The sequence below is a fragment of the Ictidomys tridecemlineatus genome, chromosome 15 (assembly GCF_052094955.1).
Source record: "Ictidomys tridecemlineatus isolate mIctTri1 chromosome 15, mIctTri1.hap1, whole genome shotgun sequence".
NCBI lineage: Eukaryota > Metazoa > Chordata > Mammalia > Rodentia > Sciuridae > Ictidomys > Ictidomys tridecemlineatus.
Genome location: NC_135491.1, coordinates 12780723 through 12807973, shown reverse-complemented (window position 1 = coordinate 12807973; position 27251 = coordinate 12780723). Strand labels below are relative to the sequence as shown.

Sequence of the window (27251 nt, the reverse complement as noted above, 5' to 3'; positions counted from 1 at the left end):
ACAGGGAAAGCAGAAGGGACAGGAGGCAGGACTGAGAGGGAGGGGACAGAGAGGTTCCTCCACAGAGACCCCGCCCCCAGCCCTGTGACCCAGGAAAGTGCTCCTGCCCTGGGAGGAGGCTGAGCTCAGAGAGGAGCAGGGCAGCAGGGCTGACTGGCCTGGGCCTCGGCTTCCCAGCGGCTCTGCAGTGAGCTCCTTCCACAGAGGGGACAGAGCAGCAGGGACCATGCAGCCCCCCTCAGCCTGTCCCTGCAGAGGGGGCATCCCCTGGCAGGGGGTCCTGCTGGCAGGTAAGAGGGGACAGTTCCCTGAGGAGGGTGGGAGGTGGAGCACAGTCCAGCTGGTGTCCCCCTGGAGGACACGACCCTCAAAGGGGACACTGGGCTTCACTGGGAACCCGATGGGAACAGAACACAGAAGACAGAAGCTCACCAACAGGAAACTCTCAGTGACCTGGAGCTGATGAAGGAGGGTGGAAAGCTCAGGGGTTCTCTTCCCCCAAGTTACTCACCAGGGGCCATTATATTTTGAAAATCAGTGTTAACAGTTCTGTCAGGGACACTCTCCAAATAGAAAGAGCAGTAGACACTGTCTGCAGCCACCAGCCTCAGACATTGGCACACAGACACCTGGACGCTCAGGCGGGGACCCTGCTTCACTCATCCACAGGAGGCTGAGCCTGGTCCAGGCCCTGGGCTACAACAGGGTCAGACTAGTCTCTGCCTCCTGGAGCTTCCTCTCTAGAGGGCAGGAGGCCAGGCCAGAGGGAGATCTGCAGGTGAGGCCAGGTGCTGTGTAGATCTAGGAGGGCAGAGAGCAGGGAAATGTCCACAGGGAAGACCTGGGGTCTGTAAGGAGGTGGTCAGGGGAGGCGGGAGCCCAGGTGCTCTGGGTGTGAGCAGGGATCTGAGGGCACTGAGGGGCCAGCATTGCAGACACCTGGGAAAGGTGTTCCCAAGAGAGGATGACAGGTACAGGGGTCCTGAAGGAAAGGAGGTCATGCTGCTGGCCTTGACCAGGGACACACGCACACACACCATACACCCCAAGGCTGAGGAGTGAGGACTCCTGCTGAGGACCTGGGTCCCAACTTTCCATCCAGTACGAGGCCCCAGTATTGATGGATTTCTGTCTCTTCCCTCCAGTCTCATTGCTAACCTTCTGGAACCCGCACCCTGCTGCCCTGCTCACTATCCTGTCAGTGCCTTCCGATGCTGCTGAAGGGACAGACGTTTTTCTACTGGTCCACGATGCTCCAGAGCACACTGTAGGTTATGCCTGGTACAAAGGGGAAGTAGTAGACCGCAGCCATCTAATTGTATCCTACTCGAATCTCTCACACACAACTATCCACGGCCCTGCATTCAGTGGTCAAGAGAAAATATACTTCAGTGGGTTCCTGCTGTTTGTGAATGTGACTCAGGAGGACACAGGATTCTATACCCTACAAACCACAGCTGCTAATTTTGATACTGAAGCAGCAACTGGAGAGTTCCGAGTACACAGTGAGTGATGTTCCAGGTCCTTCGGGTGTTGGGAGGGGTTAAATCCACAGGACACACAGGACCCTGAGACCTGGTCTGCCTCCCTCCTCCTGTGCATTACGTCCCCACAGTGGAGTTGGAGCATTTAGTGCAGGATACACGCAGTGCAGACAGACTTCAGAAGATCCGAGTCCTCTGCCTGAATCCACTGGCAGAGAGCAGGGTGGTCTGGTGGGAGGCTCGGCCCAGGCAGAGCAGTCTCAGCCCAGCCCCTGTGTCCTTCCCAGGAGCATGGCCCTGAGAAAGACCCTGCAGGACTGAGTCAGGCCTGGCCTGAGGGCCCTGGAGTCCTCACAGAGAAGGTCAGCCCAGGAAGCTCCTGTCTCAGACCTCTGCCCAGGCTCCTGGCTCCAGGTGACCCTGAGGACATGTGGCCAGGGTTGGACTTTGGCTTCCTGTTGAGGGCCGCTGGGGAGCAATGATTTACTGGCCACCTGATCTGGTAGCTCCTGGAGGTGGTCACCATCCAGGGCACAGTCCCAGGAGCCACATCTGGGCAAGGGCACCTGGGCATCTCCTTCTCCCAGGACTAGGTGTGGTGAGCACAGAGGGACAGGTGCCTCAGGCCAATCAGGTGCCCTGATGGACCTCTATGAGGCTCCACAGGAAGGTCCATGTCCCCAAGGGGAGGAACAGAGGAAAGAGATGCCCCTGGAGCTCCTGGTCCTCCCGGGACCAGCCCAGGGCCTCTCACTGGGAGGCAGATCAGAGTAGGGGCTTTCTCTTTGGGGGCAGCTCCTCTAAACCAAGGTCAGGTTACTGTGAGTATTTCAAGGTTAACTTAGAGACAACATGGTGAACCAGACACCACTTCCCATGTACCCAATAAAGGGAAACTGAGGCACAGGGAACACAGTTCCTGAATCAGGCCTCACAGACCATGGGTGGCAGATCAGTGCATGTCACTGTGCAGCCAGAGCCCGTCCTCTGTATGCTGGAGGCCTATGTGGACAGGCCTGGTAATCCCTCCTTCTCCAACATACATGGCAGCAGTTTCCAGAAATCTCTCTCTCTCTCTCTGTCTGTCTCTGTCTGTCTCTCTCTGTCTCTCTCTGTCTCTGTCTCTCTCTCTCTCTCTCACACACACACACACATACACACACACACACACATACACATACAGACACACACACACACACACACTTTTAAGGCATCCCAACTGTGGTGTAACTGTTCACCGGGAAAAGCAGGTGCTGGGAACTGAACCCTCATGTAAGGGGATCTGAGGTGTAGTCTCAATGAAGGAGGTGGGTCCCTGTGAAAGGAATGATGCTGCTGTCACAGAATGGGACCAGGTCCAGCAGATGAGACTTCCTGATAAAGGGTGAGTCTGGCCCCCTCCCCCTCTTCCTGTCCCACGTGCTCTCTCACCATGGAACGGTCTTCTTGAGTTAAAATGAAGCAAGCAGCCCTCTTCACATGGAGCCCCTAGATCTTGAACTTCCCCGGCTCCAGAACAGTGAGCAGGAGATCTCTCTTCTTCACACACCACCCAGTCTCAGGTGCTCTGTTAGAGCAGCACAAGATGCACCAAGACCAGCACAGAAGTTCTGGAAGATAAGACACAGGGTCCACAGGAAAACCCGCTTGATAATGAGGTGGCTGGACCTGGGGCCTGAGAGGAGTTTCCCATCTGGATTCCAGAGAGATATCAAGGGGACAAGCCAGGGGTCCGCTGATATCATCTAGAGTCAGAGGGAGGTTCAGCAATTTCTTATTTTAATTGTAAGATGAAGAAGCTGTGGTTCAGGAGGTCGGCTGTGTAGTCCAAGGTCAACGTATTTGCTACATTTTGAAGTTTCCCCTAGAATAGACTTGAACCATATCAGAACCAAGATCATAAGAAGGTCATCTTATTTCTGGGTCTTCCCTACACGGTCATCTTCTTGCTGAGTTCTCAATCACTGTCCATGGCCTCAACAATCTACCTCATCCTCTGGACCACCCGAGAACTGACAGACGTCTCTGAGGACAGGCCTCAGGCCCGCTCTCAGTCAGCCCCCTGCTGTTTTTCCACAGGGCTTGTGGCCCAGCCCTCCCTCAGAGCCACCAACACAGAACTACACTCTGTGGCCATGACCTGCCTCTCAGGTGACCCTGGAATCTCCATCACGTGGATCTTCAATAGCCAGACTCTGCAGCTCACAGACAGGATGCAGCTGTCCCCGGACCACAGGACCCTCAGCATAGACCCCGTCAGACAGGAGGATGCCGGGGAGTATCAGTGTGAAGCCTCCAACCCCGCCAGTTCCACCAGGAGTGACCGCTACAGACTGGCTGTGATCTGTGAGTGGCCCCCGTCCCACCCAGTGCTTCCCTCACATATTTCACTGCCAAGGACCAACCATCATATGGCACAAGCCAGAGCTTGGAGGGAATGTGCTTAATTACCCAGAAATTAGGTGCCTTGATGTCACCTTGGTTCTAATTTGTACCCCAGGCTAGGCTTTGGGCTAGCCAGTCTGTGAGGGCTGCCCGCTGACACTGTCCTGAGATGGGAAGGAAGAAAAGAGGAAGAGGCTTTAACAGGAGCAGGAGCAGGATGTGGCCCAGCTGCGTGTGCAGAGGGTCAGGCTAGAGCACATGCAGGGTTCTAAAAGTTAACATGAAGAAATCTCCAGAAGCAGAGAGTTGCGGTTGGGGGGACATGGTGTCGATGACATGACAAACTGAACTTGGACCTTGGGGCCATTCCCTTCCATTCTAGGTGGGCCCTCTGCAAGGCCCAGGGTGGTTCCCCTAAAGACCTGACCTTCATCCCCTTTCTCTTCTAATTTCAGCAGAAGAGCGGACCCCAGGCCTCCTAGTGGGGGCCATTGCTAGCTTCGTGACAGGGGTCCTGGTTGGGGTGGCCTTGGTGCTGCTCTGAGGTGTTTCCTGGTTCACAGAAGAACTGGAAGGTACCCAGGCTTCTCCCACCTGATCCCACCCAGGTGACCCCAGGCCTGAGAGAAGGAGACCCATCCTCAGACTCTGGGCCTGACTCCACCTCCCCACTTCCCAAGGACCCTCCCCTCTCATTTCCCAGGCTCCCCCCTCACCCTCTGCTGGCCCTGGGCTGCTGCCTCAACAGCTCCCTCCTCTGTACGTTGATCACTTGGGACCTGTCCCCACAGCACTGTCCTCCTTCCCTCACACAGAACACATCCTGTGACAGATTAGTGTTCAAAAATGGTGCCTCCTGCACCAATTGAGGGGCAATGCTCTGTATCTGAGGGGTGGTCCTGTCCCAGGTCACCCAGTGCAAATGGAGCGTCCTGGACAGGCTGGTGGGGTCAGCTCCCTACATCTTCTTGGTTACTCGTGGCCCCTGATATGGAGGTGGGAGTTCTGGGGCCCAGCCAGGATAGTGTGTCCTATATATCCTTTGTTTCCTGGACAAGGCCACTGTCACATTTTAGCACCTCCTGGCCTGAGCACAAGGCCTGGCTACAGCAGGGTCACCAAGGTCAGGGACTGTCAAGATGGAAGTGGCTCCCACAGTGTCCTGCCTGTGTGATGACCCAGCTTCCTGCCCAGGGCACAGACCCTTCCACGCAGTCAAACTCTCCTGTTTTAATTGGTCTTGATTCCTTAGTCCCTTCTCTGGGTCCCTTAGTCCATGTTCTCCTGGGTCTGTGTCTCAGAGGGACATTCACCTCTTACCCTGGGCAGAGATGGCTTCTCAAGTCCTTTCCTCAGTTCCCCTCTCCTGGGCCCCCTGGTACACAGACCTGATGGGGAGAGGAAGCTTTCACACCCTCCTTGGAAATGGGGTACCCTCCTCATCCCCTATCTGACCCCAGTCCATGACCTCTCCCTGCACCCTCACGAATAAGCCTGACCTTCCCTAGGGCTGGTGTCCAGCAAGGCCTCAGAGACCCCAGAACCCCAGCATCAAGACCTGGTGAGTGCCCCTTCAGCCTGAGGGTGGCTGGGAGCCCCTGGGCCTGCCCCACAGTGTCCACTCTTGCAGTCAATAACCTTTCCAGGATCGGAGACCTTTCCCTGGGGCTTCAAGGAGCCCTGTCATCAAATACTCAGGAGAGGGGACCCAACTGGCCAGGTCAGCCCACACCTGTGGCATCTATTCACCTCTCAGACTCCTTGGCTCCCTGGGCCACTAAAAAGGCTACAAGGTCTCTCCCAGGACATGCTGACTGCCCTGACTCTCTATAAGCTGAGGACTCCCAGCCCCTCCTGCAGCAGGGGCCCAGCCCTCTTCAAACCCTCCTGCTAACTCTTGTCTCTGTCCCCAGGCCAAGGTCCCTCTGACAGCTCCACCTCCCTGGTAAGTCCCCCCATCTCCCTCCACACAGGGGACCCAGCTGAGCAGGCCCAGAGCAGGGTCGCTGTCAACCCCAACACACCACAGTCACCCCCTCTCATGTTGGACTAGCACAAGGTTAGCCTGGCCCTTGCCAGACGCTTGGCCACTCTCAGGGACAGGATAACCATCACTTTGTCCTCAGCCCACCCTGCTTCCCTCCATCTGTCTCTGGGGAATCCTGGAGGCCAGCAGGTACAGAGTGGGTCCTGGAAGTTTCTAATCAGTGGTCCAGGGTTAGTGACGTAAAACACAGTCAGGACAGCCACTGAGGTGACTGTGCAGAAGTGGAGGCTGGTGCCCAGGACCCAGAGCTGGTACCTCCTGGGAAGAAAGGTCTAAAGCAGACACAGGGAGTAAGCTCTGGCCTGTCAGAGACCAGAACCTTCCAGGCACCACCCAGCACCTGCTCCCTGGAGTCTCAGCCTTGATGACCCTCCCTCGCTGAGCCTGATGTCCACTCTCCCTCCTCTGTCCAGGTTCCTCTCCCTGGCCACAGAGCTGCTGTTCCCATCTACCAGGTGAGTGTGGGTGATGAACATTCTGGCCCACAGTCCAGTGGGGACCCAGGAGCTGCCCCTCCTCACACCTTCCTGAGCTTTCCAAAAACAGCAGCCAAAACAGGATCAGGGTGGTGAGCAGGGGAGGGAGGGGCCTGGGAACAGGAGCCACTGAGCCCAGCCAGGAGCAGGCACAGAGCAGTCCCAGGGGGGCCAGGGCCTAGGAGTCCCTAGTCCCTGTTCTCGTAAGTACACAAGGTCAGAGCCTCTTTGTTCTTTTTCAGGAACTACTAAACCCTGACGTGGACATCTACTGCCGGGTCGACCACAAGGCTGATGTGGCTTCCTAGTTCTTACCAGTCAAGGCTCCATATGGGCTGAGGGAGGCTTCTACTAGGACCCCAGACCATGAGTAAGGGGGCAGAGGTGGAGCCTCTAAAATTTTTTTGCCCAATTAGAGACTTTACTCACGGCAATGGGTTTTTGTATTGTACCTCAAAAGGAGCAAAAGACATCTCCTTTTCAATATCTAGGTCATATGATTGAAGGACATACAATCTGTCCTCAAAACTTACAAATCAGAGTCAAACAGCTGCACACCCTTAATGATTTTTGAAAACTATTAGAAGATATTAATTGGCTGAGGCCGTATTTAAAGCTAACTACTTCAGATTTGAGTCCTTTATTCCAGATATTACAGGGAGATTCTTTTCCAACTTCTAGACAGCTCACAGCAGAAGTGAGAATGGCTTTGAGGAAAGTTGAAATTGCTATTAAAACTCAACTTACTAGAATTACTCCACAAACCTACATATTTATTGATATTTTCAACTGCTTATGCTCCTACAGGGGTGATATGGCAAACATTGGGAGTTATTGATTGGATTCATTTATCCCACTTTCCTCAAAAGTCATTAATTCCTTTTCACATTGTAGAATGAGCTCATTTATCTATTAAGCTACAATTACAAAAACTAAAAGGGGGAGATAGAACTAGGACTCCCCAAAATAACCTCAATCATGCTCTGTTCATTTAAAATTTTCTAAATTGTGACTCAGAAGGTCGCACTGCAGCTGAGTGACAGGTGTCTTCCACAGCAACAGGCCCTTTAGGCCGAGTTTGAGGGAAGGATTTGCAGACAGGTCAATGTAAAGGACCAGATCCAGTGATTATGTGGGTAGAGGTCATGCTTGTATTTTCCCAGAAGGTGCTTTCCATCCTACCTGTAGGCATGGAGGACCTAGAACCAAGAATCAAATGACTGAAGATTGACCCAGAGATGCCAGACCTGACTTCCCCCAACAAGAGGAACTCTTAAAGGAAGAGAAGAAAAAAGATGGTCTAGAGAGACCCAATGATGAAGCTACCCTCATGGAAGGACGTGAAGAATTTGACACTGCAAGATGAACGAATGATTCGACAACAAGGAAAACTTAAATCTCCAACAATGATGCTTGCTGAAATATTAGCTCTATTGAGCTGAAATGTAAATGGGAATCAGGGAGAAACTTATTGGACATATTTTCCAGATTGACCTTTAGTACACCCAGCAGTGTGGACTGGAGAATCCATCCCCATATTTGCTAATGACTCATATATGATGGAGGATTTACAGACACCCATATTACTCCCAACCATGTGACTGGATTTAATTTTTTCTGGCTATAGTGCTCAATGACCTTTGTGTTGGTCCCACATTAAACATGCTGGTTATCTAAAAGTGTCATTTGAGGAAAAGACAGCAGCTGAGAGACCTAGATCAACTAATCATACTGTTTCTGGAGACTCAAAACCTTAGATCAGTTGTTAAAAATGCGACTTTCTCATAACAAACCAGTCATCTCAGCAGAACGCCCACAAATACCTCATTGTCCTAACCATTCTGCAAAAGAAATTGGCACCTTTCCTAAGTGGATGGATTGTATAAATACTTTTCCAGTACAACATAAGGTGTTTGGAAATATTGGGTATATTTTGGACTGGTCGTCTGGAGTTGACAAAAATTAATTGCACAAGGGTATTGCCATGACTCCTGGAGGATTTGTTAGTAACGTGTTGACCTTCATTGAAGGTGGCATTCAGAAAGATTTTTGGCGCTTAATTGCCGTATCAGAATTCTTACATTTTACTGACAAACCTTTACAGGATTTGTAGGCAAAAACTGTAAGGAGGGTTCTTGTTATGGCTTATGGGCCTGTGTTCAATCTCCTTATGTTTTAATTACTGGAAATGTAAAAGTTGAAAGGAAAGATGATAGATATCTTGTAACATGTCATAAATGTAACTTAACTAACTGTATCTCCAGATATAATAGAGGGAAATGAATGCTGATATCACATCAACCCTCTTTTGTCTTATTGCCAGCTAATATTTCAGAGCCGAGGTATGCTGATGCTGGTTTTCAAGTCTTACAACAAATACATGCCCAGCTAGTGAGACTTAAACGTGCTCTGGGACTTGTAATAGTGGGAGCTGTTGCTTTAGTTTCCTTTATTGCTTCAACTGTCACAGCTTTGGTGGCCATATATAAAAAATATTCAACATGGAAATTTTCTTAATAATTTGGCTCAGAATACTTCCAAGGTTCTTTATAATCCAATAAATATTGATGAAAGGATTGAGACTAAGCTAAATGCCTTAGAGGCTACTGTCATAAATATTGGTAATGAACTTTCAGCTTTGAAATTCAAGGAAAGACTTAAATGTCACGCTAACTATAAGTATATGTGGGTTACTGCTGCCAAATACAATGCCTCCCAGTGGGTTGGGAGAAGGTTAAAAACCATTTGTTAGGTATTTGGCAAAATAATAATAACAGCTTTGATCTTTTGGCATGGCATCATCATATTCAAGATATACAAAAAAGTAAAATTGATTTTTTGGATCCTACTTCTTTAGCTGATCAAATAATTAAGGAATTGAATGGCTTTAACCCTGAAAACATCCTTAAACATTCTGCGTGGTGTATCCTTGTATTGTTCTCTTTGCTACTAATTCTCTCTTGTATTGTAATTGTAGGACTCGAAACAATGACCCATCACCTGCTTTTTCAAAGAAAGAAGGGGGAATATTTGGGGAGCCACTCTGAATGACCCACCATGCCTTCCAGTCCTGAAGCAAGAGGCTCTGTCCAATCACTACATTTTGTGGTGACTTGAGTGTTGTCCCAACTCAGAAAGTAGAAGGCGTGTCTTCAGATGTAGGTGTCATCCCTGAGGTTGAGTTACATTCACCTGTCCCTAGTAACACTGGCCCTTCTGGCCCTTTTTGGGTAGAACTTTCTAAAGAACAAGATAAAAGCCCACTTCCGAAAGTGCTCCCTCTCTGTCGCCAGCCTCTTGTGACTTTCTCTTGCTCTCCCTTTTGGGAAGCCTGAAGCTGAGAGCAGAGAAGCTGTCCAGAAGCTTGTTTTAAGGTAAAGTGTGTGTCTGCGTTTTATTTGAAGTTCCTGGAAATTCACACAAGTGACCTTAAGTTCAGCTGCCTGCGCAGGCTGGGGGCAGCACCCTCCCATCACCTTCCACTTGGCCCTGCCTGTTCTCATTGGGACCAGCCTCCTCTCCACACTCCAGCACCCAGGGCAGAGGCTCAGGGCTCCCCACATGGGGCTCTCCAGGCTCCATGGTGACGGGACCCTGATCTGGGTTCCAGGATGACCTCTGCAGTCTCCACACACCCGAGCTACTGCTCCAACACTTTCCTGAAAGCTGAAACCGTGAAGTTCTCATATAGTTTCACGTGAATCAGGCCACTACATTCCTGGAAATAAGAGGTCCAGGAACTAGGGACTCAGGTTCAGCCCATGCAATGTCCCTGAAGGTCACAGTTACACGACCCAGATTGCCCAATGCATGGGTCACTGCTGAGCTCAGAGGAGACTCCCTGACTTGGATGGGGTGGATTCCTCTTCACCTTCTACGTCTGAGCAGTCCCCAGGGCCCTCTGTACCCTGTCCCTGTGCCCAGTGTTTCTCCCTGGACACAGCCTCAGATCTCAACAGGCAGAGCTGAGGTGCTGATTCCCCAGGAGTCCTTCCCATTCCTACCACACGAACCTGCTCAGCCCCTGAGACCCTCCTCTCTACAGATGACTTGGCTCTGGGCTCCTGAACACCTGCCCCCACATCATGCCAGCTTCCAGTCAATGACAACCACTCAGTCTGACATCCCCACCAAGGCAGGTGTCTGAGCAGACTCACCAGGTGACACCCCTTCAGCATGCAGCAGCACCCTGGTCCCTCTCCTCCTTCCTTGAGGGGAGCAGGCCCCAAAGGCTGCCTCTGACCACCAGTCCCAGGAAACCAAACCTGCCTATGTCCCTTCTCACAGTGAACCTCCTCATCCACCTACTCCCTTACATCTTCTTTGACCCTGCACAGAGAGGGATAGCCCTCTGAATCCTCTCCCTGCTCACTGCCAGCCTTGGGTGGTCATGTGGGTTCTTCAGGAATCACTTGTGCTCGGGTCAGGTAATCTGTGGGACCAGGAAGAAATAAAAATCCTCCCACATCCTTTAGAAGGGGTAAAAAAACCAGAAAACAACTCTAACCAAAAGTCAGAAGGTAAAAAGAGTTCTGTGAATTCCTAATAGTGCACCATATTGGCCATGAGCTGCCCAGCACAGTGCTGCATAGGGAAAGGGAACATAGATTTTCAGGAACTTCTATCCTCTCCTCCCTGTGCAGGTGAGGAAGCTCATTAAAACACAGCAGTGAGTGGGACACTGAGCCAGCAGATCTGACACACACAGGCTCAGGTGGATGAACTGGATGGCCTTAGCCACCCTGTTATCACCACCCAGGATGGCTGGTTGCACCTTGTCAGGGAGAACTGACAGGTGCTTGGGACCCCTTCCTTCCCCATCTGACATAGTGCCATGCCACCTGAGACACGCCCTGGGTCTCTCCAATCCCATCCAGAACTTTATTGTGAACATCTGGAAGAAATCTCTGTATGATCTTCCCCAAATTCTGTGGCTCTGGTAGAAGATAAAGAGCCTGAGGATTCCAAGCAGAGCCTGCGTGGTCTGACCTTCTGAAGAGGGTTGGGAACCATGAGGTATGATAGGGTCTCTGACACTGAAGCCTGATTCTCTGCTAACAGAATCCCCAGGTGGGTTCTGGAAGGATCCTCCAGGTTTCCTGACACAGGTGTCTTTGCCTAGACACCCTGAGGACAGTGTCTAGGCAAAGACACTGTGTCCCTGAGGAGGGAAGAGGAGTCCTGGACACCCTCACCACCCCAGGTTCTGATTTGAGCAGGTTCTGAGGTCATCTAGGGTGGGGAAGGGGACAGAGCCCTGTCCACCTGAACCCTCTGGCTCATGTGAGGATCACAGATATTGAACCTCCCTTGTGCTCACACATGCTCCAGTCTGAGGTTGGATGACACGGTGCTGGATCCCCAGTAATGCAGACAGAACTGGGTTGAGCATCAGACCATAAAGTTGATATGAGAAAGAGATAGAGCTTTTTTGAGAATACAAAGATAAAAGTAGTGCATATTTAAAATTAAATGTATATTACATACATGCTTAAAAACAACGTAAAAAAGAAAATATTTCCAAGTCTCCTGTTTACACTCTCCTCACTGTCCACCAGAGGGCAGCAGATCAGCTTGGCTGCTCCCCAGGGCTCCCCAGCTCTGCCTCAGCCCACAGTCCTCCTGCTTCTCTAAGCTGCCCCAGATGGCCTCTGCCAGCTCTATGCTGAAGGCCATCCTCTGCAGCCAGCTCCTGCCCCTATTCCTCAGGTCTTCCCAGGGGCAGGTCCTCGGGCTTCAAGTCCTGGTCAGAAAGGCCCTTTCCCAGGGGAGCCTTCTGAGCTCCCACTCCAGCACAGGCCCTGGCTGCCTCCACTCTGTCACCACTGGCCCTTCTCTCTGTTTCAGCTAGCTCCTCGGTTCCAGGTGCTCCCCGAGTGTCTGTCTTCCCTGAACAAGAGAGACTCCATGAATGCAGGGACCACGTCTGTCCTGCCCTCCATGGGACTCCCAGTGCCTGACAAGTAACAGATGCTCCATGAATACTCATGAAATGTATGGAGAAGCAATCAATCAAAGCACATGACCTCCATGTGGCCACCAAAGTCAGACTATGTTCCATGTGGACAAAGGAACACTGGCCTCAGCTCTCAAGAGGGCCAGCAACTGCCTGAAACTGCCCAGAGATGAGGCCTTCATGCTGGTGGTGTTGGGGGAAGACAGAGGCCTCCTAAGAGTGAGGGGTCATTCCTGATTCTTTCCACAGCCCTGACAACCTCTCCCCATCTCTACCCAGTGAGTGACATCCCTTTTCCCAGGAGGTCTGGGCAGCTGCCTGTCCTTCCTCCACTCACTGATGCCTGATCTGGAACTAACTCCAGATTCTCCATCCCAGATGGAATTTCTACCAGGGAAAGCCAGAGTCCCATGTGACCAGGGAGGAAGGTGATTCTCAGCCTCAGGGGCACCAGGCCTGAGGATTCCTGTGCCTATGGTCCCTGCAGACATCTCAGCAGCCCAAGGAGTCTGGGGCATGAGGGGGGCTCAGCACACAGGACCTGACTTTGTTTCCATCTCAGAGGGGCTGGGGGTTCACGGGGCTTTCTCTTCCTCTTTCTCTTCTCTCTTTCTCTTCCTCTTCCCAACAGGTGAACCCAAGGGATCCTGGTGGAGATGCAGGTGGGAGCATCTCCAGTTCCTGGACCCTGTGAGCAAGCCTACACAGAAGCCAGACAGGGACAGTGATGACTTAGGAGCCAAGGCCCTGTGTGCCATGATGGAGAAACCTGGTATTCTGGGACCAGCCCCATGCTGGTTCCCTCTCCCCAAAGCTCCAAGAGACGCCACCCATGTCCTTCCTTTGAAACCTGGGGACAGATGCTCCTCCTGAGGCTACCATCTCCGGGTGCCCATCTCCCACCTCTGAGCAGCAGTCCTCAGGACACCTCCTGTCCTCTCCCTAGACTCACCCTGCACTGGGTGTCAGGCAGCCTGGACCCAAGGTGAACAGGACTGACCCTGCAGTTTGTAGGTCAGGGCCACCTGTGCCTGGGTGTCAGGGCCAGCTCTCAGCATTTAGACCCTGGGCAGCATCCCTGCTACAGTCCCTGACCCTGACCATGGGTCTCCTCAGGAGCTCAACTGGTGATCACTTGGACCCACAGCCAACCCTCCGCATGCTGATTCTTTGAGACAGGAGATTGGTTTTGGCTAGAGATGGAGGTGGACACATAGCCTGATGTCCACCTTGGAACCAATGGCCACATGGGCTTCCTCCCTCATGCCTGTTGTCCCCACCAATCCATTTTGGTCCTGGAGAACCCTGTTCTACCAAGTGTAGTTCCCTCCTTCCTGGCAACACACATGGGGAAAGGCAGGTGACCACAAAGAACAATCCAGAGAGGACAGAGGCCACCCACAGAGGCCATGGCAGGTCTGAGCCACAGCAATACCAAGAAACAAAAAGAAAATCTCCCCCTGAAATCCTTCACCAAGGGCAGCGAGCCAGGGTCACCTGCCTCCCACTGCCACATCCTCCTTTCCAAGGACACAGGTCGCCTGCCCCTGCACCCCAAGGCCCTGAAGCTCCCTCTGAGACATGTGGATGTGGGACTCTGAGCTAGGCTGGTGACACAGAGATAGAGGACAGGTCCCCCCACCACCACCAGTCATTCCTCAGTGGGACCCATTCTAGCCTCCAGAGCCAAGTAGGACCCCTTCCTGCCGGGAGCAGTCCACCTTCCAGAGGGGGGAGAACAAGGGGAGACGTGGGCCAAACTGGGATTCTCTGTCATAAAGGAAACATGCCCAGGGTGAGGGGACCCCAGGGGCTCCCTGGGTGGTGCTGAAAGCCCTGAGGCCAGGACACAGCTGAGGCCAGTGCTGGGTGAGCCACTTCTCTCAGGGGACAGCGTCCCCACCTGCCTTGCTCCTCAGGGTGTGGCATGCAGTAGTGAAACCCAACAGGGAAAGCAGAAGGGACAGGAGGCAGGACTGAGAGGGAGGGGACAGAGAGGTTCCTCCACAGAGACCCCGCCCCCAGCCCTGTGACCCAGGAAAGTGCTCCTGCCCTGGGAGGAGGCTGAGCTCAGAGAGGAGCAGGGCAGCAGGGCTGACTGGCCTGGGCCTCAGCTTCCCAGCGGCTCTGCAGTGAGCTCCTTCCACAGAGGGGACAGAGCAGCAGGGACCATGCAGCCCGCCTCAGCCTGTCCCTGCAGAGGGGGCATCCCCTGGCAGGGGATCCTGCTGGCAGGTAAGAGGGGACAATTCCCTGAGGAGGGTGGGAGGTAGAGCACAGTCCTGCTGGTGACCTCAGGAAGAGATGACCCTCACAGGGGACACAGGGCTTCACTGGGAACCCGATGGGAACAGAACACAGAAGACAGACAGAAGCTCACCAACAGGAATCTCTCAGTGACCTGGAGCTGATGAGGGGGACGGAAAGCTCAGGGGTTCTCTTTTCCAAGTTACTCACCAGGGGCCTTTATATTTTGAAAATCAGTGTTAACAGCTCTGTCAGGGCCACTCTCTAAATAGAAAGGCAACTTGAGCAGTGGACACTGTCTGCAGCCACCAGCCTCAGACATTGGCACAGACACCTGGACCCTCAGGATGGGGACCTGCTTCACTCATCCACAGGAGGCTGAGCCTGGTCCAGGCCCTGGGCTACCACAAGGGTCAGACTAGTCTCTGCCTCCTGGAGCTTCCTCTCTAGAGGGCAGGAGGCCAGGCCAGAGGGAGATCTGCAGGTGAGGCCAGGTGCTGTGTAGATCTAGGAGGGCAGAGAGCAGGGAAATGTCCACAGGGAAGACCTGGGGTCTGTAAGGAGGTGGTCAGGGGAGGCGGGTGCCCAGGTGCCCTGGGTGTGAGCAGGGATCTGAGGGCTCTGAGGGGCCAGCCTTGCAGACACCTGGGGAAAGGTGTTCCTAGGAGAGGATGACAGGTACAGGGGTCCTGAAGGAATGGAGGTCATGCTGCTGGCCTTGACCAGGGACACACACACACACCACACACCCCAAGGCTGAGGAGTGAGGACTCCTGCTGAGGACCTGGTCCCCATCTTTCCACCCCATATAAAGGGCCCAGTATTGATGGATTTCTCTCTCTTCCCTCCTAGTCTCACTGTTAATCTTCTGGAACCCGCACCCCACTGCCCAGCTCACTATTGTACCAGTGCCTTTTGATGCTGCTGAAGGGACAGATGTTCTTCTACTTGTCCATGATGTGTCGAAGAATGCTGTAGGCTACACCTGGTACAGAGGGCAAATAACAGGCCGCAGCCATCTGATTGTATCCTACTCGAATATCACACACTCAGCTATCCCAGGGCCTGCCTTCAGTGGTCGAGAGACAATATACCCCAATGGATCACTGCTGTTCATGAATGTGACAAAGGAGGACACAGGATTCTACATCCTACGAACCACAGCTGACAATTTTGATACTGAAGCAGCAACTGGAGAGTTCCGTGTACACAGTGAGTGACGCTCCACGTTTTGTGGGTTTTGGGAGGGGTTAACTGCACTGCACACACAGGACCTGAGACCTGGGTCTGCCTCCCTCCTCCTGTGCATTACGTCCCCACAGTGGAGTTGGAGCATTTACTGCAGGACACACGCAGTGCAGACAGACTTCAGAAGATCCGAGTCCTCTGCCTGAATCCACTGGCAGAGAGCAGGGTGGTCTGGTGGGAGACTCGGCCCAGGCAGAGCAGTCTCAGCCCAGCCCCTGTGTCCTTCCCAGGAGCATGGCCCTGAAAAACCCTGCAGGACTGAGTCAGACCTCACCTGAGGGCCAAGGGATCCTCAGAGAGAAGGTTAGAACCAGGAAGCTTCTACTCTAGACCTCCTTCCCAGGCTCCTGGCTCCAGGTGACCCTGAGGACATGTGGTCAGGGTTGGAGTTTGGCTTCCTGTTGAGGGCCGCTGGGGAGCAATGATTTACTGGCCACCTGATCTGGTAGCTCCTGGAGGTGGTCACCAGCCAGGGCACAGTCCCAGGAGCCACATCCAGGCAAGGGCACCTGGGCATCTCCTTCTCCCGGGACTAGGTGTGGTGAGCACAGAGGGACAGGTGCCTCAGGCCAATCAGGTGCCCTGATGGACCTCTATGAGGCTCCACAGGAAGGTCCATGTCCCCAAGGGGAGGAACAGAAGAAAGAGATGCCCCTGGAGCTCCTGGTCCTCCCGGGACCAGCCCAGGGCGCTCTCACTGGGAGGCAGATCAGAGTAGGGGCTTTCTCTTTGGGGGCAGCTCCTCTAAACCAAGGTCAGGTTACTGTGAGTATTTCAAGGTTAACTTAGAGACAACATGGTGAACCAGACACCACTTCCCATGTATCCAATAAAGGGAAACTGAGGCATAGGGAACACAGTTGCTGAATCAGGCCACACAGACCATGGGTGGCAGGTCAGTGGTGCATGTCACTGTGTATCCAGAGCCCCGTGCTCTGCATGCTGAGGGCCTATTAGGCATCTGTGCACCAGAGACCAGCCATTGGCTCAGGGCACTGGCATCCTGGAGGGGACAGTGTGGTCTGGGAGTGAGAGCAAATGGAGGATAATCAACTTTTACTTTACAACTAAATACCCTCCCTCAACAGAGTGCCCAGGCCTCCCCCTCACAGCCGTTCAGGACCAGAGTGTCAATTCTGCGTTAACTGAGAAATCCTTTACATGTGAATCCAGCCATCCCCACTCCCTAGTGATCACTGAACTGTTCTACTCCATGCAAATCCCGCCTGGGTCCAAGGTGGACAGGCTGATACTCCCTCCTTCCCCAACATACATGGCAGAGGTTCCAGAAATCACAAACCAAACTTTTATAGAGTCACTGCTGTGGTGTGAATGTGACCCCAAAACATATAGTAATAATTGAACTCTCAGGGATCTGAGGCCTCGGGGAAGGAGGTAGGTCCCTGTGAAAGGAAAAAGGCTGCTATCACAGAAGGGGACCAGGTCCTGCTAGGTGGCTTTCTGATAAAGGGTGAGTATGCCCCTTCTGCTTCTTCTCTTGTGTGGGCTCTCTCTTGTCTAAAAGAAGGTGCACAGAACAGGGTAGAGGAGAGCTTGGCTGTGGAGTCCTAATCAAGACCTCCAGAGGCCAAGCCAGAAGCAGGTCTGACTTTATTGCTCAGTTACCATGGATATATACTCAGGCAGGAGCTAAGCAGATTACAGGCAGCCACCAATGCAATTTCTGGCCAACTGTCCCTGCAGTGACCCATCGAGGAGTGGGCTGTGGAGCAAGCGCAGGGACTGAAACATGCAGCCTCATGCCCAGGGCTGTGCCTACGGGGTAAGCGGTTTGCTGCTCACATGCCTAGCACGGGGGAGTGGGTTACTACTCAGATGCCCTGAACGTATGCCATGTATGCAGTACTCCATGCACCTGTCCCCACATCCTCTCTCACATGTTCTCTCCCCATGGGATGCCCCCCGCTGTTAAGATGCAGCAAGCAGCCCTCTTCACATGGAGCCCCTAGATCTTGCCCTTCCCCAGCTCCAGAACAGTGAGCAGGAGATCTCTCTTCTTTACACACCACCCACTCTCAGGTGCTCTGTTAGAGCAGCACAAGATGCACCAAGACCAGCACAGAAGTTCTGGAAGATAAGACACAAGAGTCCACGGGAAAACCCACTTGATAATGAGGTGGCTGGACCTGGGGCCTGAGAAGAGGTTTCCCATCAGGATCCCAGAGAGATATCAAGGGGAGCAGTGGGGTCTCCCTGAGGTCATCTAGGGTCAGAGGGATGTTCAGCAAATTCCTATGTTAAGATGAGGACCCTGAGGAGGGTGCTGGGTCGTCCAAGGACAACGTATTGCAGTATATTTTGTAGTTTCCCCAGAACAGACTTGAACCATTTCAGACCCAAGAGCATAACAAGGGCATCTTATTTCTGGGTCCTCAACCACTGTCCATGGCCTCAACCATCCAGCTCATCCTCTGGACCACCTCACCCACATCACGATGGCCCTGAGAACAGGCAGACGTCTCTGAGGACAGACAGGGACCCAGGCCTCAGGCCTGCTGTCAGTCAGCCCCCTGCTGTTTTTCCACAGGGCTTGTGGCCCAGCCCTCCCTCAGAGCCACCAACACAGAACCTCACTCTGTGGCCATGACCTGCCTCTCAGGTGACCCTGGAATCTCCATCACGTGGATCTTCAATAGCCAGACTCTGCAGCTCAGACAGGATGCAGCTGTCCCCGGACCACAGGACCCTCAGCATAGACCCCGTCAGACAGGAGGATGCCGGGGAGTATCAGTGTGAAGCCTCCAACCCCGCCAGTTCCACCAGGAGTGACCCCTTTAGAGTGGCTCTGCTCTTTGAGCGAATCCCCCACACACATTGTTTCTGTCACATATTTCACCATCAAGGGCCATCATATGGCACCAGCCATTAGCATGGGGTAGATGCCAGAGCTTGGAGAGAATGTGGTTGACTACCCAGAAATTAGGTGCCTTGATGTCACCTTGGTTCTGATCTGACCCGAGGCTAGGCCTGGGCTAGCCAGTCTGTGAGGGCTGCCCGCTGACACTGTCCTGAGATGGAAGGAAGAAAAGAGTAAGAGGGGGTGGGGTGTGGCTCAGTGGTAGAGCACTGGCCCGGCCTGTGTGAGAACCTGGGTTCAATTCTCAGCATCACAAATAAGTAAATGAATATAATAAAGGTCCTTCAACATCTAAAAAATATATTAACATAAAAGAGAAGAGGAAGAGCCCTTAACAGGAGCAGGAGCAGGATGTGGCCCAGCTGCGCGTGGAGAGGGTCAGGCTAGAGCACATGCAGGTTTCACAACCAAACGTGAGGAAATCGCCAGAAGCAGAGTCGGGAGGACATGGTGACGATGTGACAAACTGCACTGGGACGTGGTGCCATTTCCTTCCACCCTGTGTGGCCCCCTGCAGGGCCCAGCTGGTTCCCCTGAAGACCTGCCCTTCAGCCCTTTCTCTTCTCTTTCAGCAGAAGAGAGGACCCCAGGCCTCCCTGTGGGGGCCGTCGCTGGCATCGTGACTGGGGTCCTGGTCGGGGTGGCTCTGGTGGCCGCTCTGGGGTGTTTCCTGCTCCACACAAGAACTGGAAGGTACCCAGGCTTCCCCCACCTGATCCCACCCAGGTGACCCCAGGCCTGAGGGAAGGAGGCCCGTCCTCAGACTCTGGCCTGACTCCACCTCCCCACTTCCCCAGGACCCTCCCCTCTCACCCAGCCGCCCCCCCGTCCCTCACCAGCTGCTGGCCCTGGGCTGCTGCCTCAACAGCTCCCTCCTCTGTGCGCTGGTCACTAGGGACCTGTCCCCACAGCACTGTCCTCCTTCCTTCACACAGAAAACCGGCGACACTTCCTGTGACAGGGTTAGTGTCAAACCCGGCACCTCCTACAGTCTATCATCTCCACCACCCGAAATGAGGGTGAGGCTGTGCATATCAGGTTCCCAGGTCACTCAGTCACTTGCAGGGGCCTTGAGAGGCTGGAGGGGTCAGCTCCCATAGCTTTATGGTCACCCACACCCCTGATATGTGAGGTGGCAGTCCTGGGGCCCAGCCAGGATAGTGTGTCTTGGAATGTCCTTTGCCTCCTGGCCACATGGGTGGAGAGAGGACAAGGCCACTGTCATGTTTCATCAACTCCTGGCCCCAGCAGGGTCACTGAGGCCAGAGATTGTCAAGTTGCAAGAGGCTGCTGTAGTGTCCTGCCCACATGGTGACCCTGCTTCCCCTGCCCACACGGCTCGGACCCTTCCACTCAGTCAAACCCTCATGCTTTAATTCATCCTAATTCCGCAGTCCCTTTCTGGAGTCAGTCAGCCAAATCCTCTTGAGTCTGCATCTGGAAGGGACATTTGCATCTGTCCCTGGGCAGAAGGGGTCACTAAGGCCTTTCCTCAGCTCCCCTCTCCTGGGCCCCCTTGTACCCGGACCTGATGGAGTAAGAAAGGATTCACACCCTCTTTGGAAATGGGGTGCCCTCCTCATCCCCTATCTGACCCCAGTCCATGACCCTCATGAATAAGCCTGACCTTCCCTAGGGCTGGTGTCCAGCAAGGCCTCAGAGACCACCGCACCCCAGCATCAACAGCCAGTGAGTGCCCCTTCAGCCTGCGGGTGGCTGGGAGCCCTAGGCCTGCCCCTCAGTGTCACTCTTGCAGTCAACCACTCCTTAGGTCAATTCCTTCCCCTGGGCCTCAGGAGCCCTGTCATCAAACACTCAGGTCAGGGGACCCACCTGGCCTCACTTTTGGCATCTAGTCACCTCCTTAGGCTCCCTGGCTCCCTGGACCACTAACAGGGACACAGGGTCTCTCCCAGGACATGTTGTGTCCTCTGACCCTCTGAAAGCTGTGGACCCCATCTCCTCCTGCTGCAGGGGCCCAGGCCTCACCACACCCTCCTTTAACTCTGTCTCTGTTCCAGGCCAAGGTCCCCCTGACAGCTCCACCTCCCTGGTAAGTCCCCCCAGCTCCCTACACACAGGGACCTGGCTGTGAAGGCTCAGGTCAAGGGCACTGTCAACCCCAGTACAGCACAGATGGCCCCTCTCATGTTGGACCAGGGCAAGGTTTGCCTGGCCCAGGGACACGACTACCATTACTCTGTCCTCAGCCCACCCTACTTCCTTCCATTTGTCTCATGGAACCGCTGGAGGCCAGCAGGTGCAGAGTGGGTGCTGGGAGCTTCTATCAGTGGCCCTGGGTTAATGATGGGGACCACAGTCTGGACAGAAACTGGGGTGTCTGTCCTGAAGTGGAGGCTGGTGCTCAGGACCCAGAGCTGGTAACTCCTGGGAAGAAAGGGCTAAAGCAGACACAGGGTGTAAGCTCTGGCCTGTCAGAGACCAGAACCTTCCAGGCACCGCCCAGCACCTGCTCCCTGGAGTTCTAGTCTTGATGAGCCTCCCTCACTGACCCTGGTGTCCACTCTTTCTCCCCTGCCCAGGCTCCTGTTTCTGGCCACAAAACTGCCGTTCCCATCTACCAGGTGAGTGTGGGAGATGAATATTCTGGTCCACTGTCCACAGGCTAGACCATGGAGCTGCCACTAGCTGAAACTTCTTGAGTTTTCGGGAAAGAGTAGTCAAAACAGGATCAGGGGGTGGTGAGCACAGGAGGAAGGGACCTGGAAACAGGAGCCACTGAGCCCAGCCAGGCACAAGACGGAGCAGTCTCAGGTGGGGCAGGGCCTAGGAGTCCCTGAATCCAGTTCTCAGAAGGACACAGGGTCAGAGGACTTTTTATTCTTTTTCAGGAATTACTAAACCCTGACCTGGACATCTACTGCCGGGTCGACCACACAGCCGTTGGGGGTTCCTAGTTTCCACCAGACAAGGCTCCATATTGATGGAGGGAGGGTCCCCATAGGACCCCACACCATGGGCAATGGAGAAAAGAGCTGGGAGACTCTGGCACCTGGAGGGGAGGGGTCCCATGGGCTTTGGAGACCCAGAAAGGCTGCTTGAATGCTGAATGGCCAGAACCAGGCTGCCTGTGCCCAGGACAGGGGCTTCCAGAGAGAGGGAAGCTCCCCTGTGGGTCACCTGGAAAGGCGCTGAATAAAGACCCGGGACCATGAACTAAAAGCGAAAAGGAGAGAAGGGGGTATTTATTCAGCACTTTTGGCTGACACTCAGCAGACACTCCCCTCGAGTTCCAGGTCAGCTCTCTCCTGTGTCACACAGAGGAATCATGGTCTCTAGGTTGTTCCTAGAGGGTTTCTCTTCCTGGGAGACAGGAGCTGGGAGGTGGGACTAGGGCAAAGGTCGGTCTGTCCACAGGGAAGGGTGAGGGTCCCAAGGCCCTGCAGCCAGCAGAGCACTCAGTGGCCCTCACGCTCCAGGGACCCATGGTGGCTAGCTCTGGCCAAGATTCTTCTCTGCCCAAAGCCCAGTACTCAGGACATCTTCACCTCTGCTGGGACAGGAACAGTGACTGTCAGAGTAATCAGGGGACAGGGGCAGACCCAGACTCAGGCCTGAACAAGGGCCTCAAACCCTGCCCGAGGCTCCAGCCCTGCCCTCCCATCACCTTCCACTCTGCCCTGCCTGGTCTCTCTGGGACCAGCCTCCTCTGCACACTCCAGCACCCAGGGCAGAGGCTCAGGCTCCCCACATGGGGCTCTGCAGGCTCCATGGTGATGGGGCAGAGGGTCTCCTCCCTGAGCTGGGGCCCAGGATGTCCACTGCAGCCTCCTCCACACACCTGGGCCACTGCTCTGACTCTGGTGAGGGCTGGGAAGGGTGACATTCTCACGTAGGTCACGTGGATCAGGCCACTACATTCCTGGAAATCAGAGGTCCATTACTAAAGCTCAGGGACGCTCTGCTGATGCCTGAGAGTTGTCTGTCCTGAGATGAGAAGTTGGAAGAGACCCTCAGAGATTCCCCCGTGACTCAGCTCATCCTGCATGAACATAGCATCAGGTCACACACGGTGACTTGCCTTGGTTTCCTGGGGCAGCTGCCACAGACTGGCTCCAGCACAGTGGCTCCAGCAGTGGATCTCAGGTGTCCTTGCAGCTGCATTCTTTATGGAGGCTCCAGGGGCTGTGCCCACAGTCAAAGGAACCTTAAGACTCAGGTCACTGTTGCATCTTCAAACCTGGTGGGAACTTTCCCTAACTCTTGGCCCAGGTCCTGTCCTGGGAACCACACCAGCTGGAGCTCCCCCGAGCACAGCATCCTGCTCCCTGAGCCACACATGAGCCCCTGGGAACCTGGGTCAAGCTGAGCCCCTCCAAGCCAAGCATGGCACCCGTCTTCCTCCTTCCCATCTCATCCCAACCAAGAAGATACCCTGCTCCTATAGAGCCACCCTGGCCCTCCAGGGACTCAGGTCCAGTCCCTGCAGTGTCCCTGCAGTGTCCCTGCAGGTCACACTCACACCATCCAGGTTACCCAGAGGAAGGGTCTCCTGTGAGCTCAGGGGAGCCTCCCTGACTAGGATGGGGTGGAGTCCTCCTCTCCTTCTGAATCTGAGCAGTCCCCAGGGTCCTCTGTACCCTGTCCCAGCACCCGCTGTTTCTCCCTGGACACAGCCTCAGGTCACAACAGGCAGAGCTGAGGTGCCGACTCTCCAGCAGTCCTTCCCATTCCTACCACATGAACCTGCTCAGCCCTGAGACCCTCCCTCAACAGGTGCCTTGTGCTCTGGGCTCCTGCCTGTGGGGTTTCTGTTCTCACCACTAAAAGGCTCAGGGGTCACTCCAGTTGAACTGGGCTGACTGGGCTGCACAAAATAACCACACAAGAGACTCAATACCTTTGTCTTTGGGGTCACTGTGACCGCTCCTCTGACCTTAAGTGTCCAAGTGTCTGCAGCAAGAGAGAGCACGAGAGCACAAGCTGACCTCTTTTATTGAGGAGAAGCTATTCAAATGAGGCAAGGGGTCAGGTTTCAGGGGGCTGAGTCTATCTTCATGATGTCCACTGTCAGCAGGTTGACTGACACCTGGGTAGGCCACACCCAAAGGCACAGTAAGAGAAGGGGACACACACAAGGCACTTCCATGGAAGATTCTATCCTAAACAGTGCAAGGGGTTATATTACAAAGGGACAGGTGAGCATAGCTCCACCCATTGGGCTGTAGCAAGACACACTCATGCACAAGACACTGACCCTCGTACCCAGAAGGATCGGGGAGGCTCTGCTACATTTCTGCAACTGAGCACCTCAGCACCCAGCCGGGGAGTGTGACCCCATCACATGCAAGGTTGGTCTCCCACACCTGCCTCCACACATGCCAGCTTCAGGTCAGTGACAACCACCAGCTCTGACACCCTCACCCACGGCAGGTGTCTGAGCAGACTCACCAGGTGGGACACCTGAGGCTCCAGCAGGCAGGAGCACCCTAGTCCCTCTCCTCCCTCCCTGAGGGGACTGGGCCCCACAGGCTGCCTCTGACCACCAGCCTTTGTCCAGAGCACAGCTTCAGGTCCCTACTGCTCCTCCCCAGGGAGATGCACTGTGGCTACAGCAGCCAAGAGGAAATCCCACTGTCAAGGAAACACTGGGCCCCATCCCTCCTCAAACTCTGAAAGGGACAGACACATGCAACACACCTGGCCTCACCATCCGTCCAAAGGCCACTCCCAGCTACTTACCACCCAGGCCAGCTGCAGCCTGAAGAGCGACCTCCTTTCTGCTCTCTCCCTGTGACAGCAGGTGCTGCTTTTGCATTGTGGCCTGGGGTCCCCTCCCCCCCCCCAGGGAACCCAAACCTGCCTGTGCCCCGCCTCAGCCACACTCCTCAGCCTCCTGCTCCCCTCCACCTCCCTGACCTGCACAGAGAGGGGACAGCCCTCCTAGCCCCTCCCTGCTCACTGCCAGCCTTGGGTGCGCATCACGGAGTCTGCAGGGGTCACCTGTGCTCAGGTTGGTCATTTGTGGGACCAGGCACACAGGAAAAGCCTCCCACATGCCTTCGACTCTCAGAAGGGAAAGTAAACAGAGAACAACTCTGACCAAAAGTCAGAAGGCAAGGGCGTCCCAGGGATTCCTAACAGTGCACCATCTTGCTCATGATCTTCTTCAGGAGATACCTCCATGTCTTTCCTTTGAAACCTTGGGACAGATGGCCTCTCCTAAGGCTGGCCATCCTGGGTGCCAAGTTCTCCCCACTCTGAGCAGCAGTCCTCAGGTCAACTCCCGTCCTCTCCCTAGACTCACCCCAGGCAGCCTGGGGAGCTGCATTGAAAAGGACCCACCCTGCAGGCTGTAGGTCAGGGCCAACCGGGCCCAGGTTTCAGGGCCAGCTCTCACCATTTGGACCCTGGTCAGCTTCCCCACTACAGTCCTGACACTGGCCATGGGTCTCCTCATGACTTCCTGAAGTGACATTGGGACTCACAGCCAACACTCAACATAGTGTGATTCTGTATGACAGGAGCATGGCTTTGGCTGGAGATGGAGGTGGAGATGTCGCCTGAGTTCCACCTCAGCCCCGTGGGCTCTCTTCCACATGCCCACTGTCCCCACACTCCTTCCTGGTCCTGGAGAACCCTGCTTGGCCATGGGTCACTGTGTAATGCCCTCCTTCCTGGCATCACCCACAGGAAAAGGCAGGGTGACCTCAAGAGAACCGCCCAGGCATAGGACAGAGGCCACCCCCAGAGGACATGGGCAGGCCTGAGCCACAGCTGCACCAACAAATGGAGAGAAAAGCTGTCCCTGAAATCTCTCCCCAAGGGCAGCAGAGCCCAGGGTCACCTGATTCTCACTGCCACAACCTCCCTTCCCAGCACACGTCACCTGCCCCTGCACACCCAGGCCCTGAAGCTTCCTCTGGGACACTAGAGTCTGGGTCTCTGAGGCTGGGCTGGTGACACCAGAGATGGAGGGAAGTCCCTGTACCTGTCATACATCAGTGGAGCCTATTCTAGCTCCAGAGCCAAGCTGTCCTCATCCTCCTGGGAGGAAATCCACCTTCCCAGAGCTTTGGAGAACATGGGGAAGACGTGGGCCAAACTGGGATTCTCTATCATAAAGGAAATATGCCCAGGGGTGTGGGGACCCCAGGGGTTCCCTGTGTGGTGCTGAGAGCCCTGAGGCAAGGACACAGCTACCTTGCTCTTGAGGTGTGGCATAGGGTGCTGAGGCTCGAACCCAGGGCCTCATGCATGCAAGGCAAGTGCTCTACCACTGATCTACATCCCCAGCCCTTGCCCCGTGAGGTTTCACCATCCCCCTGGAAGATGCTCCCAGGCACACCTGCTTCAGGGGACCCAAGTCTAGACTGAGTCCTGCTAAGGATGAACCCCAAAGCCTCGAGCACCCACCACCAGGCCTGACCAGCCCCTGCAGGCCTCATACTCCTTGGCCAGCAAACACCAACCCCTACCCGGGAAGTGGCCTTCATCTGCCACGACACAGAGAATTTCTGGACACATGTAGTGTCATTGGAGTGAGGATCACAGGACAGGCCTGCCTCTGTCCTCCCCAAGGCCCAGGGCTCTCTCCTTGTCCTGAAGTGTTCTGAAAACTGTGTACCTCAGAGCCCCAGTTTGAAGAATGGTGCCTCATGACCCCTGACCCTATGATGGACAGTTGGGCACCATCATGGACAATTGCAGAGGTGCCCCATGCCCTGGAGTTATAGAGGGTCCCTGGTGGAACTGCTGGTGGGTGAGCCTCTGCACACTGTAGGCTTTAATTTTTTTAATATTTATTTTTTTAGTTGTAGATGGACACAATACCTTTATTCCATTCACTTATTTATTTTTTTTTAATGTGGTGTTGAGGATTGAACCCAGGGCCCCGCGCATGCTAGGCGAGCGCTCTACCGCTAAGCCACAATCCCAGCCCACACACTGTAGGCTTTAGATCCTCAACCACAGAGCTGATGTGGTGACCTCCATCCAGACCTGTCCCCCGGGAGCACATGACCCCTCAGGTCCCTGCCCAGAGCATAGTGGTGGGTCCTGCACCATAGAGCCTGCTAAGGGGGAGTTTTTCCAGTGAAGTGACAAGAAGGGGATTTACCTCAGTGGCAGAGCACTTGCCTAGCCTTTGTAACGCCTCGAGTTTGGTTCTCGGTCCTGGGGGGAAAAAAAGGCATTTAGTGACAGAGCAAGGGACCCATCATGACAGAAGCATCTCCTAGCTCCCACCAAGGGGGGTGATAATGAATGAGCAGGCAGGTGTCTCTAGCTGAGCTCTCACTGTGTCCCTCAGGCTGCTCCCCACCCCCAGCACCCAGGACTGACCACATCACCAGAGAAGGCCTGAGACAGAGAGCTCAGAGAGAAATGGACACACGGAAGCCCTGGGGCCCTGCTCCTTGCCTGCCAAGGACATGTTCTGAAGTCACTGTCCAAGAGGGGGTGCCTCTGCCCAACCTGTCTCTGTGGACAGTGTGTGCCCTCCTGCCCTTCCCTGCCCACTCCCTGGGTCCTTTTCCAGGTGCCTCTAGTCAAACCTGGTGTGGCTGTG

At 54.4% G+C, this 27251-nt stretch overlaps 1 protein-coding gene across 1 annotated transcript in view; it reads left to right on the top strand.

Moving 5' to 3' along the window:
• Positions 1-226: 226 nt before the first annotated feature.
• The window catches only part of LOC120887843 (cell adhesion molecule CEACAM3-like), a 68473-nt gene continuing 41448 nt past the window's right edge, over positions 227-27251 (top strand). Inside the window, exons 1-14 of the mRNA XM_078033346.1 lie at positions 227-290; positions 1146-1505; positions 3564-3830; positions 5378-5430; positions 5783-5814; positions 6330-6371; positions 12598-12626; positions 12980-13120; positions 15448-15807; positions 19294-19414; positions 20358-20410; positions 20743-20774; positions 21265-21306; positions 21574-21631. Coding sequence (XP_077889472.1) covers positions 227-290; positions 1146-1505; positions 3564-3830; positions 5378-5430; positions 5783-5814; positions 6330-6371; positions 12598-12626; positions 12980-13120; positions 15448-15807; positions 19294-19414; positions 20358-20410; positions 20743-20774; positions 21265-21306; positions 21574-21631 — 1654 coding nt within the window. The remainder of the gene's footprint in view (positions 291-1145; positions 1506-3563; positions 3831-5377; positions 5431-5782; positions 5815-6329; positions 6372-12597; positions 12627-12979; positions 13121-15447; positions 15808-19293; positions 19415-20357; positions 20411-20742; positions 20775-21264; positions 21307-21573; positions 21632-27251) is intronic.